This window comes from Sinocyclocheilus anshuiensis, unplaced genomic scaffold, assembly GCF_001515605.1.
Source record: "Sinocyclocheilus anshuiensis isolate Anshui unplaced genomic scaffold, SAMN03320099.WGS_v1.1 scaffold2090, whole genome shotgun sequence".
In the NCBI taxonomy this organism is placed as follows: domain Eukaryota; kingdom Metazoa; phylum Chordata; class Actinopteri; order Cypriniformes; family Cyprinidae; genus Sinocyclocheilus; species Sinocyclocheilus anshuiensis.
In genome coordinates this window covers 314,737-333,523 of record NW_015560626.1, presented here as the reverse complement: position 1 = coordinate 333,523, position 18,787 = coordinate 314,737, and the positions used below count along the sequence as shown (strand labels likewise).

Here is an 18,787-nt window from a genome sequence, read left to right as displayed (position 1 = left end):
ACTGAATCACTGCTAACTTCAGCATTTGTCTCTTGACTGCATGTCTTCAAATGCACAGAGCAAAGATTTTCAAAACAAAAGCAGAACACTACCATCCCTGCACTGCAGTGAACTGCATAAATGGCCCAATTTCTACTGACAGTGATCAAACTGTTTTAGTGGTCAAACTTGGTCTGTTCAAATAAGTAAAGAAGAACAGCTGAATAAAAATGAGGAGCCTTCCATTGTATAATGTAAAACACTGATCACATGTTAATAAAAATAAGTTAAGATAATCAGTAGAGATACATGATAAATGTTCAATAATATTAAAAAGTGATCCTGCTCATTCTCAAGGGCTGGTTTAATGACCCTGCAGACTTGAGATAATAAACCACATAAATAATTCAATCCTTCATTTCGTTAACTGTAACCTATCAAATCAGTATCTTAAATTGAAGGGTCAATTTCTTTGTTTAGAAAATTAAGCATCTTCAAGAAGTGCTTTGGTCCATTTAAAAATCTTTTTTTTAAGCAATATCTGGAGCAAAGCTATTTGTTTTTGTGTTATAGAGAAAGTTGATTTGTGATAATTAAATACGGAATATTTTAGATATTATTTATATTAACATATATTTTTTTACTCAATGGGGGTTTTTATAGCAAACCAACTTTCTCCTGAGGGTAAGATGTTCCTGGCAGACAACACTGTAAGGATGAAGTTTCCAGACGAGAGTAACTCAAGAGAAAGCAGAACCTGCTCTGAAGATTCGTGCACGCACAAACAGACTATTACAACATGCTACTTGAAGGAGGTTCAGTTATGACAGAGAACAAAACTGAAGACAGAATAAATCCAATCAATAACACAATAGAGAGGGGAGGAGGAGGAGGAGGAGGAGGAAGGGGACAGTTGGGATTTAGGAACTGAAAGTTCATTTGCTAGAGAGGAGAACAGAGCCACAGGTCTACATACAAGAGAAACTGTCAAGAACCACAAAGATTTAGAAGTGTTAACACACTTGGTACGTTGTAAAGGTAGAGCGAGAAGTGAGCACTATCTCTGTGTGTGTGCACGCTCGTTCAGTTCTTCATCAGACTGCACCGTCTCCTCGCCAGCTTTGACCTGTAGGAAAACACAGAAAGAGTGAAAATTTGAAAGGAAACAAACACACAAACAGCAGCCCAAAAAAGTATTTGGATACTTAAGACACAGCCTGAATGTGACTCTTAGAAACAAAACATGAAACCAAGTGGCATCTGTTAACAATAGAAATTTTCTCACAACCAAAATCATTTTTCTCTTTCTCTCGCTCTCTCTCTCTACATATATGTGATTAATTGTTTTATTACTGTTATAATTATAGTAATATAAACTTATACAAATAATTGAATGATTCTTTTATTTTATATTATATAGCTATATTTTAAAGAATGATATTTCTTTAAAATAAATGCCTATATAAATATTTATATAAATTAATTAATAACACAATTAGTGCGTGTATTTGTGTCATTTCAGTATCAATAGCTATTTTAATTAGTTTTGTATTTGATTTATTTTATAGTTTAGTTATTGATTTTATTCTGGTTTTTTTCTTTAGTACAAGTTAAACTACATGAAAATAATTTCATTTTCACCATTTTTAAAATGTTGCCTTCACTAATTAATTTTAAATGGTCCTACAGTACAAGAAATTAATTTAACAGTATAAATATTCTATGTAGTCTCTGGCCTAATATGAGGCCAAATTTGACAAGACTTGCTACAAATTATATATATATATATTGTCAGTTTATTGTAGTTGTAGTGAAACATATTTTATGGTTTTAGTTTTAGTTAACTATAATAACCCTGGTGTGTTTATATATTATATAGTTAAGCATTTGTTTGTGCCACATTCCTGTAAAATAAATGGCACTCAGATTGATATTTAGTTACACAGTGCAATGCCATTACTTTTAGGGACACTAAATGTTTGAATTTTTTTTCTGGAGAGGACCAGAAAAGAAGCCCTTTCAAAGAGGTAGTCAGTTTGGTCCAGACTTGACTAGGTTAATTCTAGATGATCTAGCTTTCTGGGAAAAGTTGGGATGTGTACCTTATTGTTCCTGCTAGCAGTGGGTTAAAGGCATACAGCCAGTCGTTCATGTCTTTGTCATTGTTGGCCTGGAGGAGGATCCCTCTGTGCTTGGTGCACACGGCGAATGTATTAGGTGTCTGCAAGCCATCAAACAGCAACAATCAGGCATTCAACTGACATGTATTACAGGAAAAACAGTGGATTTCCACATAGAGGGTGAGGCTTTACCTTGAGCATGGCCTGCTGGTCTTCACTGTATTCCACCTGGGCAGTGGATAAATTCAGCACTCCCCTCTCTACTGGGTCCTTGTCGTTGTTGTAGATGAACACGTATGGCCGACGAACCACCACAAAGTGCTTCACCCAGGAGTTGGAGCGGGGCTCCATGAAACTGAGGAATCCCTTCTTAGATACCACAGACCTGAGTGAACACAAGAGGACACGTCAGTCCAGCATATTACTGTACAATCTCTGCTGCCCCATTAAAGGAAACTAGGGCTGCAAAACGATCAATCGCGATTAATCGCATTCAAAATAAAAGTTTGTTTACATACTATGTGTGTGTACAGTGTATATTTATTATGTATATATAAACACACACACATGTATCTATTTAAAAAAAAAACATTCGTATGTATTAGGGCTGTCAGTCGATTAAAATGTTTAATCGAATTAATTACACAATGTTTTGATTAATTAATCGCAAAATAAATTTGACTGAAAATACCCACAAAAGATTAAAGCTATTTTTGTGCTAAATGAAAAAGTATCAAGTAGACATTACAAATTGTAGCTTTAGAAAGAAAATATTTTATTTGATTCAACATAAAATTAATTACACAAACATTTAGGCTATAACGTAACGAACATAGAAGATAATTTGAGAAACATCTTAGTACTTTTTGTTCATAAAATAAAAGTCATTTGTAACTAAAACAGCTTTGTTACCAACAGTCTTCAAAATACCTTCTATGTTCCACAAAAGAAAGTTTTGAAACGACATGAGGGTGAGTAAATGATGACAGAATTTTAATTTTTTGGGGTGAACTATCCCTTTAATGTTTTTATTTTAATTTTTTTATTTATTTTTACGAAATTATACTCTAAATAAGAAACTAAATCTGCCAGCAGGTGGCGATAAATGCCTTTATGATTAGTTCAAACAGCTGATTCATTCATTCCGGAAAGAAGTAAACGGCTTCGCACGATTCGTTCAAAACGCGTTTTCATTCTGAAACTAAACACTGCTGTGTTGCTTGGAGACGCGCAACAATTCTGCTGTTGCTTTAAAGGTTCTCTGCAAAATTGAGCAAAAACACATAATATTGTGTTTAAAATATAACACAATATCAACTTATTTACTGAACTGTTGTATAAAAAAATCACATTTAAACTCGTGATATTCGGGACAAACAGCACTCGTGTGATATTGCTCTTGCTGATGGTGTGATATCGCGTATGGTATGATATAAATATGAGACAGAAACTCATACAGGGACATTTCTTTGCACCAATATCTTGAATTTTAGGGCATAACTGCATTTATGGAGTTGTTGCCCTGCATCATATTTGTCAAAAGTCAACTGTATGAAATGTAAAATGACATACAGGTCTGGGGGTGAGGATTTTAATCGGGTTATTTTTGCATAACTAATTAAGTTAACGCATTAAACTGACAGACCTAGTATGTATATATATATTTATACTTGTAAAACATTTATATTATATATAAATATAAATATTTTATATATAAATCTAACATATTTTTCCCAAATATATACATGTATGTGTGTGTAGTTATATATACATAATAAATATACACAGTACACACATATAGTATGTGAACAAACTTTTTTTCGAATGCGATTAATCACGATTAATCGTTTTGTAGCCCTAAAGGAAACTATGACACAAAACAGCTTAACTGAATGATTTAAGTGTTCAAATTCATCATGATTGTTGTGAGAATGGAATAAACTAAAACAAATGTGTCAGCTATATCAAAACTCTTACCCAGGTCTCATTTCCTCAATATCAGGCACAAGGTTGAGGAACTCGTGTTTGCCGGCGCGGGCCAGGTAGGACGTTTCCAGAATGGGCACCATGGGGAAGTTCTCATAGTCTGAGCATGAGGGGCTGGTGGCACTTGAGTTAGCTTCAGGGGTCCTGGACAAGACAGGTGTTTTAGGATCCTTAACTTTTAGAAGACGGTATTTTGAGCTTATTGTTTGTGAACCGTACATACCGAGAGTCTGACAGAGAGGGGCAGGTGGAGGAGGGTGTGAGAGTAGCACTGCTGAAACTGGTGACGGATGGATCACGGCCCATAGGAGAGATATCCGACAACTGAAAGAGACAGAATTTAAATTTTTTTTAATTAATTAATTCAAGCAGATATGTTACAATTCACACAAAACTGGTTGTTTTTCATTGTTCAAATTGAGGTTACCTTGCAGTCACTGATGCTGTTATACATCTGGTTGTATTCACTGTTGAAAGTGTGTGTCAGGAGACGGAGGCACTGCAAAGAATTAAAAGACAAACACACAAAATTTATGTCACACAAAATAAACCAGACATATCTCATATTTGACTTTAAATGGAACACAGTGTTTAACAATTAAAAAAAGGGGTGGCTTACCTTAGTGGCCAGCTCCTTCTCGCGGTCTACCAAGCTCTCGATGTCTGTGGAGTCGTATCCGCTGCTCTCACTGGGCGTGATGGCGCTCTCAAAGGTGGTGGAGGAGATCTGGGAGGAGATGCTGGTGGAGGTGCTGAGGGTGCCGCTGCTCAGACTGGGAGACAGGGAGTCACTCAGGGATTTAGGAGGAGCCGTCTCACCCAGTTTCTCACGGAGCAGCAGCAGGTGACGTGTCTTCTCCACCTGACATGGACAGAAATGGGCATCAGTGTCTGGAGATCACCACTGCCTGTCAGATACTCTTATGCAGATGAACACAAGCAGCAGGAAGTGTGGCAGTGCTCAGTCGTGATCTTTTGTCTTCTGTGCTCACCTCATGCAACTGCTCGAGTTTCTCCAGCTCCCACTGGTGCTCCAGGATCAGACTGTCTCCTCTGGGTCTCCAACCGGCCAGGTTCTCCTCTCCACGCACATACGCCACAGATGTATCCAGAACCTTCCGCCTCCGTCGCTGCATACCTGAAAATGAACAATTAAATGATTCAATATAGCAGGTCCAATATATCAATATGCAAAATCCCTAACATTACACAGAGTAAACTAGAAAAATCATCAATTTTATAAATTAAAAAAATCTGCGCCTTTGAAATGTCTTTTTTTTTCTCCTAATGTTTGTATACGTTTATAAATTATTTGTAAAATATTTTATAAATATTCTATATAAATAATTTACAATACCTTTCAGAAGTTTGTGGTTGATCATTTTTTTAAATGTTTTCAAAAGAAGTCTCTTATGCTCACCATGGCTGAATTTATTTGATCAAAATAAAGCAAACTTTAATATTATTACAATTTCACATCAGTTTTTTTTTTTTTGTTTTTTTTTACAATTTAAAATATAATTCATGATGGCAAAGCTGAATTTTCAGCATTATTACTCCAGTCTTTAGCATCACATGATCCTTCAGAAATCATTCTAATATGCCGATTTGTTGCTCAATATACATTTTTTATTATCATCAATGTTGAAAGCAGCAGCTTAATATTTTTGTGGAAACTGATACATTTTTTTTAAACCAAGTCTTTGATAAATGTAAAGTTCAAAAGAACAGCATTTATTTGAAACAAAAATATTTTGTGACATTATAAATATCTTTACTGTCACTTTTGATCAATTTAATGCATCCTTGCTAAATAAAAACATATTTAATATATATATATTTTTTTTTTTTCTTCAAATTGAACAAGCGGATAGTATTTTCAGGAATATCTTACCTGGGCTTCCTGTGTCAGCTATTTTGCATAAGCTTAGCTCATAGATTCCAGTCACTTTATTACTGTAATGGAAACATCAGAGAACAGTGTTAGCAAAGTTTCTTTACTTTACACATTTCTGGAGAGGACTCACATTTCTAGAGAGTTGATGCGTAAGATGTCCAATATCACAATTTCAGCTTAAAATTTATATGTATAAGAAAGTGTCCTGCAACTAGTCGCCATTTCATTTTCACCATTTTTAATGTCGCCTTCACTAATTGATTTTAAATGGTCCTACAGTATAAGAAATTAATTTAACAGTATAAATATTCCATGTAGTCTTTGAAAAGACTTGCTAAAATGCTATTTAAAATAGTTTTTGATGGAGTACAGCATGCCAAAATGCAGGATATGTCCTAAAAGTATTTTATATATATTAACCTTTAGACACATTTGAGTTTTTTTTTGTGGTAAAAGAGATGAAATAAAAAAAAACATTTTACCAGTCGGGGGTTTTGGAGTAGCCACTGCCGAACAGGTTCCTCAGGGAGCGTGGAGGAGAGATCTTAGCATCTCTGGAGTAGAAGACCATGCAGATGTCCTTGGTAATGATGGCAGGCTGGATGCAGTGATCAAGCTGCAGGGGAGTGGTTAGCACATATGTCAATACTATATACTGTTAAACCTCTTTCTAAAGAACCAGTCATTTAAAAGAGTCGAGGCTTACCTCAAGATAAGCTGACAGGGTCATGTAAATCTTCTCTCCGTAGGGAGTGACACGGTTCAGCAGGAGAGAGTTGTGCAGGGAGCTGTCCCAGACAGCCTCGAACCGGTAGAACGTCCTGAACAGGAAGAAGTACATTCGATTTTAGGCTTCAGAAACAATATCCATGGAATTATATTGTAGATATTTACTGGTGCTGAATTGATTAATTGCGTCGTACACTACGTGTTTGAGTGTGGATGTGCTTAAAGACAACATGAAATGATATTCACAACTTTACTTCTGTAATTAGACATTTCTGAGAGAAACAGAATATTCAATGAGAGGGCAGGATTTATCCATTGGGAATTGACTAGATCATTTAAAAGTTACACAACCGTTCAAAACGTTTGGGGTCTTTTTTGTTAATCAAACAGATACTTTTATTCAGCAAGGATGCATTAAAATATTCATGTGTGACAGTAAGGCTTTTGTTTAAAAAATATATTTTAAATAATTAGTGTTCTTTTGAACTTTCTATTCATCAAAGAATCTTTAAAAAATCTATGATGTTTCCTCAAAAATATTAAGCAGCACAACTGTTTTCAACATTAGTAATAATATGGAATGTTTCTTGAGCAGCAAATCAGCATATTAGAATGATTCCTGAAGGATCATGTGACACTGAAGACTGAAGAGTAATGATACTGAAAATTCAGCTTTGCATCACAGGAATAAATGGCATTTTAAAATATATTACAACAGAAAACAGTAATTTTAAATTATAATAATATTTCACAATATTACTGCTTTTATTGTATTTCTGATCAAATAAATGCAGAAAAAAATCTTGCAGACCCCAAAACTTTTAAACAGTAGCATACATGAGATTATTAAAATGAACAAATTTTATTTTTACTTCCTTTAACATTTAACACTCTTCATTTAACATTCACCAATGAATTATTCACAGTAATACCAAAAAAAAGGAACTAAGAAAGTAAATAGGTTCGATTTTGATTTCATGCTGACTTTAAACTGCACACGGCAGTGAATATCTGTAAGCATCAGGCTATCACAATAAACACTTTAGTTATGCTGCCTACAAACTTTCAACTAACAGATGGTGCTAATGGACAGGCAATCTCCTCTAACACTGTGAAAAACAGGAGGTGTAATACCAGCTGCATCACGTGGTGTTGGGAGATCTCTGTGCCTAAATAGTTTGTTGATGTGTTCGAGTCACATAACGATGAACACAACACAAGAGTGTTGACAGGTGCTACATTATTAGTGATCTGCTGTGAGCTTGAAGCAGTGAGTGTGACTCAGGACTACAGCACAGTGATGACTATAAGCAAAGGCACACGATTTATATGAACAGACATTGAGACAGAGAGAAACAGAGAGAGATTGGTGCAGGTGACTCATCCTCAAATATCCTTGTATCTTTTTCTCCACTCACTCATCTCCCTCTCTTGTTCTCATTTCACTGTTTAAATGGCAGATAAATGCATAAAGGCTTGCCTGCGTCTGTATCTAGACTCATCGATTCAGCTGCTAACAAGCCAAATTTAGTAATATAGTGAATGCAGAGCATAATTAAATTTAATGTCACACCTACAGTACATTCATTTTCTTTGATTAAAGAAATGTGGTGGCAAAAGCTCATCTACTTAATAGTTGTAAAGTGAGGTGATACATTTAATCAAACAGATACTTTTATTCAGCAAGGATGCATTAAAATATTCATGTGTGACAGTAAGGCTTTTGTTTAAAAAATATATTTTAAATAATTAGTGTTCTTTTGAACTTTCTATTCATCAAAGAATCTTTAAAAAATCTATGATGTTTCCTCAAAAATATTAAGCAGCACAACTGTTTTCAACATTAGTAATAATATGGAATGTTTCTTGAGCAGCAAATCAGCATATTAGAATGATTCCTGAAGGATCATGTGACACTGAAGACTGAAGAGTAATGATACTGAAAATTCAGCTTTGCATCACAGGAATAAATGGCATTTTAAAATATATTACAACAGAAAACAGTAATTTTAAATTATAATAATATTTCACAATATTACTGCTTTTATTGTATTTCTGATCAAATAAATGCAGAAAAAAATCTTGCAGACCCCAAAACTTTTAAACAGTAGCATACATGAGATTATTAAAATGAACAAATTTTATTTTTACTTCCTTTAACATTTAACACTCTTCATTTAACATTCACCAATGAATTATTCACAGTAATACCAAAAAAAAGGAACTAAGAAAGTAAATAGGTTCGATTTTGATTTCATGCTGACTTTAAACTGCACACGGCAGTGAATATCTGTAAGCATCAGGCTATCACAATAAACACTTTAGTTATGCTGCCTACAAACTTTCAACTAACAGATGGTGCTAATGGACAGGCAATCTCCTCTAACACTGTGAAAAACAGGAGGTGTAATACCAGCTGCATCACGTGGTGTTGGGAGATCTCTGTGCCTAAATAGTTTGTTGATGTGTTCGAGTCACATAACGATGAACACAACACAAGAGTGTTGACAGGTGCTACATTATTAGTGATCTGCTGTGAGCTTGAAGCAGTGAGTGTGACTCAGGACTACAGCACAGTGATGACTATAAGCAAAGGCACACGATTTATATGAACAGACATTGAGACAGAGAGAAACAGAGAGAGATTGGTGCAGGTGACTCATCCTCAAATATCCTTGTATCTTTTTCTCCACTCACTCATCTCCCTCTCTTGTTCTCATTTCACTGTTTAAATGGCAGATAAATGCATAAAGGCTTGCCTGCGTCTGTATCTAGACTCATCGATTCAGCTGCTAACAAGCCAAATTTAGTAATATAGTGAATGCAGAGCATAATTAAATTTAATGTCACACCTACAGTACATTCATTTTCTTTGATTAAAGAAATGTGGTGGCAAAAGCTCATCTACTTAATAGTTGTAAAGTGAGGTGATACATGCAAAAGAAAGGCTTTAAAAAAAAAAAAAACTTTTTCCTACCAACTTTTACAAATGATTTTTTTTTTTACCAAACTTAAAAAAAAAAAAAAAATTAAAAAAAAATTAAAAAAAACACACTACAGTAATTTTACATTATCATTATCAAAGGTCATTTTCTTAGTGACATAGAAAACATGACAGATTTCATATAATATATTAATTTTCTTATAATTTTATTATATATTATTTAATGGGCTATTTTATTTTAAAAAGGGCAAAATCTATATTAATTTTCATGCATATAAAAGCAAATATTATATTAAATAACCATATGACATACTATAGGTTCTCAACAAGGTTGACAACAAAATTTAAAAAGTTACAACATTTTTTTGTGGGGTATAAATCACTTAATATTTAACTTTGTTAAATGTAATAATATCATGCCAATTTTCATATTTCAAAAGTTTAAAATTTTCAGGGCCAATAGAATAAAATCTTGCTTTTGCATTTAAATTTAGCAAATGTCATTTTGATTATTAGAAAAAAATCTCTTTTGCAAATTCACCTTAATTCATACTATCATATAGAATGAGTTCAGAGAGAAGCAGAAAAACAATGACACAGATACATCATTTTGCTACCGTTACACCTACAGATCACAAATGTCTCATAAAGCACTTTAATGGTAAAAATGCTTTATGAGGTGGTTCTGATACCTAGCTATATCGCTATCAATACAAAGGCTGAGCAAAACCAAGAGTCCAACCGCAGCAGGAAAAGGATGAGAACAAAAAGAGAGACAAAACAAGCAGAAACAGTCAGGCAACAGAAATAATCACAAATTAAAAGACAAAAAGCAGCATTCCGATTAAACGGGCAAAGGAAATAAATGGAAAACACATTTGGTTAAATGGAAAGGCACATTTTCATAATAAATAGAGCTGTATGGGGCACTGTGCATATTGGTTAAATTGCTGTTTCTTGGTTGGTCCACTAGCTGGCTCTTGCTCCCTGCAGGATTTTTCCCTCTCACTGACGCCAACAGTGACTCATATTCAACATGCTCTCCTGAATTCTAAGCAGTTAGGGAAATGCATTTGCATTAGGTGAGCAGAGTATTTGCAGGCCTTTTATGCTGTTTAGAAACAGTCAACTTTCCACTGACTGCAGACACACGAATTGAACTTAATACTTGATTTAATAGGATGTCATATGTGGAGAGCAAACACAACATGGTTATTTATCTGAACTAGTGACCGTTAACATATCTGTTAGATGTTTAAGGTCATCAAATCAGAAACTATTAAAGGTTTCCAGATCAAGATTAAAAAGAAAGGGAGACTGGGCTTTTGCCATAGTTGGCCCAAATTGTGGAATAGCCTACCTTTTATCTATTAAGATTATCCCTACTGAATCTCTCTTTAAGATAAAACCTAAAATCCACCCTTTAGAAAAGGTTTAGAATATTGGAGTCATCCTGAGCTTGTTTTTCCTCTGTATGTACCATGTCATCGTATGCAGTTTTATTGTTTTGATTGGTGTTTTATTATATTGATTCTACAATTTTTGTACAACACAATGGTCAACAACTGTTGTTTTATTGTGCTATGTAAACAAACTAAACTAAACTAAACATACCTGCTGGAGTTGTGAGAAGATTTCAGGTTTTTAGCTGAGATGATGTTGAGAGACAGGACTGCGTCTGCAGCCGAATCATCCACTTCTGGCTTATTCCTAATTCGACCTACAACAGACACAACGATCGATGTGAGATGGCTGTAGCCTTTATTATACTCTTTATAAAATGGTTATTTCAGGTCCTGGCTTCTGATTGGTCAACAGAACAATCCAGCTTTGCTAACAGCAATTATTTCTTCCATTTAAGATTTTAGGACAAAATTTATACTCACCAACCACCAGCTCTCTGACGTCCTTCCAGTGCAGCTCACAGCCCTTCTCATGGATCAGAGTGACTGTTATTCTACGCTGAATGCCCTGAAAACAAACAACACAGGTTACTAAAAGCAATCTCAATTTGAATCATTTATATGTCCTTGGCTAAGGACAGTGAACATGATCCTTAAGCTAAACTACAGATTTACAGACAGCAACTGCAGAGACAGAACAACATGATGCACAAGACTAAAGTGCATTGCAATGCGCAGATCTATGGAAATGTAATGCATTGATAACAATTTAATATTCAATTATAATTCAATATATTATGCACCGTTTTTTTAAACATTTTTCTAGTCTATTGCTTTTGCATGTTTCCAGTACATTATATTTGTATGTACAGCATATTTTTGAATATATACACTACCAGTCAAATGCTTTTGAACAGTAAGATTTTTAATGTTTTTTAAAGAATCCTCTTCTGCTCACCAAGCCTGCATTTATTTGATCCAATATTTTTACTATTTAAAATGCTTTAAATTGACCAAAAGTGATAAAGACATTTGTAATGTTACAAAAGATTTCTATTTCAGAGAAATAACAATTATATTCATCAAAGAAACCTGAAAAAATTATACTCAGCTGTTTTCAAAATAATAATAATAATAATAATAATAAATAATAATAATAAATGTTTTTTGAGCAGTAAATCAGAATATTAGAATGATTTCTGAAGGATCGTGCGACAGGAGTAATGATGCTAAAAATTAAGTTTTGAAATCACAGGAATAAACAACATTTTCAAATATATTCAAATAGAAAACAGTTATTTTAAATAGTAAACATATTTCAAAATGTTACTGTTTTTGCTGTGGATCAAATAAATGCAGGCTTGGTGAGCAGAAGAGAATTCTTTAAAAAACATTAAAAATCTTATAGTGATCTTATATATTAATCTGATAGTGTATAAATATAATTAGGTAATGATAATAATGTCAAAAAAAGAATTGAAACCATTAATTTTAAGAGAAAATATTTATACTCCCATTAGTTAAAGCATAAATAGAAAGAATAAATACCTGGTGCAAAAGGTACGTGCCATGACAGGGAAGACCTCCTGTGTGATCTACTACTGCTGGGATATAACTGCAATACACAACACACAATTTATATAACCGCAAACAGACTTTATAGCAACATATTTATACAAAATACTCAGGCGTGCATGTAGATATAAATACTTATATTTCACTTACTCTCCAGTGGGCTCCAGTTCACTGATCTCGAACCAGGCCAGCAGGTCATACTTGCTCACACACTGACCCAGGTTAGACTTGGTAATGGTGTTCAGTTTGGTGGCTGGCACTGCAAGGAAAGTAGAACATTAATAGGGCTGGAATATTGTGTACCATATGGCTGATGTGTTTAAAATAAGCCTAATTTATTTACTAAAAAGGCCAGGTTCTACAAATATCCATAAAAAACGCCAAATGTGACAGATTCAACAACATGAGCATGAGTCACATAATGTGAGAAAGGAGGGTCATAATGTAGGCTTTGGAAAATCAGCCACTAGAAATTCTACACTACATCGGGAAAATCAATACAGCCTGATTTGCTCCTAAAACTGCAGCTAAAGGGCGGCACTCCATTTCCTGCAGCCGTCTGCTGTATTTCTACAGTATGATTAGGTGGGAGACAATGGCGCTGGGGGAAAGCTGCAGGAAACCTTATGCTCAGAGACGGAAGAAAAACACTTGTGTGACTCGAGTCATTTGTGTAAAAAAAAAAAAATGCTTCTTGAAGGAAGCTAGAAAACACCTAACATGATTTAATTAGCAGTACGCTTTCAAAGTAACACAAAAGGAAACACCAAGCAGCTGTCGTTGCAGTCTAGCTCAACCAGGGAGGGAAAATAAGGGAGAGTGACACTTAAAAATACAGCAGCTCAAGGAAAAGCCTTTTTAGCTTATCTTCAGGATCAGGAATATCTACATTTAAAAGAATGTCCACTGGGATTCTGTCATCGGGTGGGGATGAAGGGCGACACTAGAGTCACAGTACATTAAAGCACAGCACAGAGCCAATCGCTATCGATCTACACTAGTCTGGGCCTTTGAAGCTCTGTACCAACCGTTGTGTTTGCGCACTCTGAGAACGGGGCTGTTGGGTACCGGGAGGAAAGGGAAGTGGGACAGCTCATCTGCCCCTTCCTCCAGGCTGGCGACGGCTGCGGAGGCCAGTGCGTTGGCGTGCTCCGAGAGTGTGTCCAACACCTGGCCGTGCACATACCCGCTCATCAGGTACCTGATCAACTCTATCTTACGTGCATGATCTGGGCGGATGACACCAGGTGAAAGTGGTGAGGATGAGGATTGAAATGAAAGAGACAAAGATGGAGATGTGAGAAATGGAAAAGATGAAGTATGCAGTTGCCCCAAAAACTATTTGGATGCTTAAAAAAAATTTGTGAATTTTAACAAAAATGTCTTTGCATTCTAACAAAATGTTAAATATCAAAGTGACATTTATTTTGAAGATAAAATATAAAAGTATGGACTACCATTCAATGATTTAGGGTTAGTAAGTTTTCTTTTTCTGATAAAAAATTGACAGTAAATACTTACAGTACATTGTTACTATATATATATATATATATATATATATTACACATACACACATACACATTTGAAATAAAGGCTGTTTTTGAATTTTCTTTTTGTCAGAGAATCCTGAGCAACAAAACAGCATATGAGAATGATATCTGAAGGATCATGTGACACTGAAGACTGGAGTAATGCCTGCTGAAAATTCAGATTTGCTGTCACAGGAATAAATTACATTTTGAAATGTAATAAAAAGAAAATAGTTGATTAAATCGTAATAATATTTCACAATATTACTGTATTTTTGATCAATGGAGTCTTGGCGAGTCTACTTAACAGACTTAAAAATAAATAAATAAATCATACCAACCCCAAACTTTTAAACAGTAATGTATTATATATAATAAACAAATTAAATATATATATTTACTATTAAAACAAATTATATATAAATATACACAAAACATATAGAAACTGTAAATATAATGTTAGTAAAAATTGACACTTTCTGGCTGTCAAATGCCATTTAGACTATTTTGTTATCTTAAGCTATAAAATTCCTACCTTTTTAGGAGATTATTATTATTATTTCAATTCCTGAGTGGCACATGGAGACTCAAACCACTTTTAACAGCTCTTTGAATGAAATTTTATATGACAGGTGTTAAAAGAGGGGGGGTTTTACACTTTGCATCTACAATCTATAAATCACAAAGAGCTTTACAGCTTTTCCAATTATCTCCAACTGAGCTGTAGCACCTCTAGATTCATATCGCGATATAAAAGAATGACAGCTCGGGGTGAAGATCAATACACCGTCAGGATTGATGACACTTCAAGGCTACAGCCTCTGTTTTATTTTTGGTCACAAAGGGAGATTTGTTCCCTATCAAAAAAAACAAGAGTCTGGACAGGAACGGCTGACAGCTGCGTCTTTCAAACTGACTTGCTGCATAAATGAGATCCGGAGCCCTTTTGAGAGGAGATAACCATATTGAACGAAAGAGTTACAGATTACAGCATTGTGAACTGTGAGGTAGTTCCTTGTTTAATGAATCATGTAATGAATTACACTAATAATATGAAGGGAGATAGAGGAGCATACAAGCTCCGGGCGAGTATTATTCAAGGAATCTGCTTTATTATTACTTATGCAAATTTAAGACCCTTCAAGCTGACTTAATGAACATGTGATGTTCTTTATGAAGACAAATTGAGATGTAATTTTGGAGTTATATAGTAGCTGCCATCATACCTGGTTTAGACAAAGGCATAGGTGGGGGGTAGTACTTTCTAGAAGGCTGAGAAGGGCTATAAGAGAAGCAAAATATTAATTAGACAAGTAAAAAAATATTATAATAATATTAATCAATCTGTATGCTGATTTAATCAATCCACCAAGGGCATAACCACATAGTCAGGATTAAGGGAACATTTATTTCCTGCTATATTCATGCGATATTTTTTAACAACTAAGATATGCTGTAAAACAACTATACAATATATATGTCTCAGTTACTTATTTTATTAATATATTCACTGTAATAATTTAATGTAATATTCTGGGTTTAATACAAATCAAGCTCCATCAACATGTTGTCAATAACAAAGGGAAATAATATTGACTTTGTTAAAATAAAAAATAAGAAAATGTGTTGACAGAACTTACATCGGACATTTTACATTTTAAAAGCTTTACTGTCATTCCTTTATTTTATTTTTTTAATGCCATATCAACATCAAAGGCTATTTTCATGTCAAAACTGAATAATTAAAAGTACAATGTAGTGTTATTGTTAACTAAAACAAAATCTATCAATCAATTTTGGTAACTGAAATAAAGCTGAATTATATATAAATATCAGATAAAAATTACATTTGAAAGAATGAGAAATACTGCAACTAACTGAAATAAGTTACTTTAAGTTGAAGTACTAAAATCACTAAGACTGAAACAAAAATAAACATTACAGCACTGTAAAAACTATAAAAGATGTTTAAATTTCATATTTGACAATTGTAAAATTTGATATAATCAGTCACTTAAAAATACCATTGACCCTTAATGTCACCTTAAATTCATCCTTAAAGTCACCCTTAATGTGGTTATGGCCCTGAAATGCACTTAAAATACTGAATGCTTTCATGCTAAATATATGATTATGTTAATCAAATTTGTGATACTGGATGACAGGTTGTTACCTGACCACTTCCTGTCCATGAATGTGCAGTGGGTGCTGTTGGTAATGGCCAAACACTTCAAACACAATTGGCTTGGTCTTTATGTACTCAATAAAAGACTCTGTCACCTCCACTGAGATCTGGATGTGAAAACCAGATAAATAAGTTGACAACACATGCATATTTGCCTAACAATGTATAATAATGAGGAATAATTCTGTATACGCAGCTAGCCTGATGAAATACTTTAATGAGAACAACTCTGGATCGGTTATGCCTAGGGTGAACATACGGGACATTTTTATGGGACGCACCCTTGCCAGGATTTCTATATTGCCTAAAATATCCAGATTTTGGCTGTTAGCACTGTGCAAATCGATCGCAGTATGACATTATTTCACGAGAGCCATAGAGAGCAGAGCAGACAGCTCCTTATGCTTTTAAATCGCTCTCGCGGTACTTTGGTGTCATACAACGATATTGCGCGCAGCTTCAGGTCGAACGAATGAACAAACATGTGCACGTACTTGCATCACTTTGATCGTTCTCACCTTCTCACGCGCAGCGCGCCACGATTGGTCAATTATGTACAATACCTGCATGTTATTGGTCAAACTACTTTAGATGTTTCAGGCAATATAAAAATCACGGCCAGGACGTGTCCCGTATAAATGGCACATATGGCCACCCTAGTTATGCCACCATAATGTTCAATTTCCTCCTCAAAACCTTGTTTCTCTCGCCGCTTTCAACACTTACATTCTGTACGTGGTAAAAGCCCAGCGGGGCACCTTTGCCTGTGTTCTTCAGGGGCTCTGTGCTGAACGCCTCATCGTGACGATGGAGGAAACTGTTGGCAGCATGAGACAGGATTACTGAGAGAAGCGTGACTGTGCGATTGCGTGATTTATGTGGAGGTGTGTGTGTGCTCTGTCTGAATAAAGACCAATGAGACAGGAAAGAAGGGTTGCCATAGAGACAGGCTGACTCACTTGAATTGGCAGAAGATATCTGCGTACTCGGGCGGGACGCCGCTCGCCTGCAGAACAGTGATGCGGAAAGTGAAAATACTGCCCACTTCCAGATGCTCTGCCAAGCCGTCACCCAGTTTTGTGTCCACGTTCCCAAGCTTCAAGTCTTTTAGACACAAAACACATGTGCAAATATGCATAATATTAGTTTATGTAAAAGGATCTATAAACGGTTAATGTGAAATTGTTGATTTTGGTTGATTTTCTTGGGCATTTCTTGTATGTATTCCTAGAAATCTATTTTATATAGAACGTTTTTATATATAGACCAATTTTATATAGAAAGCAGTTACATTATTTTTTATATATTAAGCTATTTATCACCACTATTAGAGTGTGCTTCTGGCAAACTGGACCAGCTTGATAGTTATTTGATATTATCTGACATTTTTAATAAACAGTGTCTATAAATCTGTCTCCATGGACTTCTTTTATTGACCTGTTAAAACCTTCTAGAAGAATCAGTTTGGTGCCAAAGCTTTTGGGTCACTGAGGCTTTGTAAATCAAGCGCAACATAGCAAAACACAACAGCATGGTCTGGATGTGTAAGCATTTCTTTTCACTCGGACTGAACGGCTTTGTTCAGAACTCAAGGGGCTGCCAGCTGGACTATGCATCTACACTCACCCATGTCATTTATTCTGTTCATCTCTTCTGAAGGGGTGATGACCTCCGAACTCTGACCTTGACCTTCCACAATACGCAGCTCTTCCAAAGAGATGCCAGAGCGGGTCATGACCACGGAGGAGAAATCACTCTGGATGGTGAAAGAGTAAAAGAAAGAGGGAGAAAAAAGAAAGGAAATAAAGCGATCACTAAAATGACCACCAACAACTCACACCTTGTAGAAATTTGTACAAATGTCAAACTTGAGGCAACATTGTGTTGGGGACTAACTAGTTACATGTAACAGAATTACGTAATTTAATTGCAAAATAAATGTAACCGTAATCTGTTACAGTTACTGAGAAAAAATGTGTAATGAAATTAGTTACTTATGAAAATGTTAAGGATTACAAAGAGGGTTACATCTGAATATTTTCACACACATACAGATTTGATTGAGTTATTTCCAAAATTGCATTGACTGCTTTAAAATATGAGACACTGATGTTTCAGGAATTTAGGACACAGAATAAGACACATGTTTAGTTGATAAATATTTGATTTCATATTTGGGCTTGTGTATATGCTTTATTTTTTAAATTTACTGCTTTTTTCCACAAGGCATTGTTAGATGCCTATGTTTCCTGTTATAGCTATGCAATGACTCAATTTCAAAAACAGTATCATAGCTTTTAAACTATATTATGTTATGATTTTAAATCTATATTTAACCTCAGAATGATCTCAAAGTAAAAAGAGGTGCTAAAGTCTGATTTTGTGGTGGCTGTGCTTTAAAATTAAATTATTATAATCTTAATTCAAGTGATGAAGGATT

The 18,787-nt window shown here is 34.8% G+C and overlaps 1 protein-coding gene across 17 annotated transcripts in view; it reads right to left on the bottom strand.

Annotated features, from left to right (window-relative positions):
• The window catches only part of kif1b (kinesin family member 1B), an 86,764-nt gene that overhangs the window by 1,231 nt on the left and 66,746 nt on the right, over positions 1–18,787 (bottom strand). For 11 of the 17 annotated variants that reach the window (XM_016478342.1, XM_016478355.1, XM_016478351.1 and 8 more), the window contains 22 exons: positions 17,974–18,103; positions 17,307–17,451; positions 17,074–17,164; positions 16,336–16,454; positions 15,389–15,444; positions 13,662–13,862; positions 12,784–12,892; positions 12,607–12,673; positions 11,542–11,626; positions 11,270–11,375; positions 10,348–10,374; positions 6,689–6,803; positions 6,465–6,598; positions 5,980–6,041; positions 5,078–5,223; positions 4,705–4,947; positions 4,513–4,584; positions 4,309–4,409; positions 4,077–4,229; positions 2,292–2,484; positions 2,082–2,200; positions 256–1,105 (listed from right to left, as the gene is read on the bottom strand). In XM_016478342.1, coding sequence (XP_016333828.1) covers positions 1,063–1,105; positions 2,082–2,200; positions 2,292–2,484; positions 4,077–4,229; positions 4,309–4,409; positions 4,513–4,584; positions 4,705–4,947; positions 5,078–5,223; positions 5,980–6,041; positions 6,465–6,598; positions 6,689–6,803; positions 10,348–10,374; positions 11,270–11,375; positions 11,542–11,626; positions 12,607–12,673; positions 12,784–12,892; positions 13,662–13,862; positions 15,389–15,444; positions 16,336–16,454; positions 17,074–17,164; positions 17,307–17,451; positions 17,974–18,103 — 2,517 coding nt within the window. In that variant the 3' untranslated portion in view covers positions 256–1,062. Of the gene's footprint in view, positions 1–255; positions 1,106–2,081; positions 2,201–2,291; positions 2,485–4,076; positions 4,230–4,308; positions 4,410–4,512; positions 4,585–4,704; positions 4,948–5,077; positions 5,224–5,979; positions 6,042–6,464; positions 6,599–6,688; positions 6,804–10,347; positions 10,375–11,269; positions 11,376–11,541; positions 11,627–12,606; positions 12,674–12,783; positions 12,893–13,661; positions 13,863–15,388; positions 15,445–16,335; positions 16,455–17,073; positions 17,165–17,306; positions 17,452–17,973; positions 18,104–18,787 lie in introns of those variants that run through there. The other 6 variants (XM_016478356.1, XM_016478357.1, XM_016478358.1 and 3 more) reach the window with 4 other exon arrangements.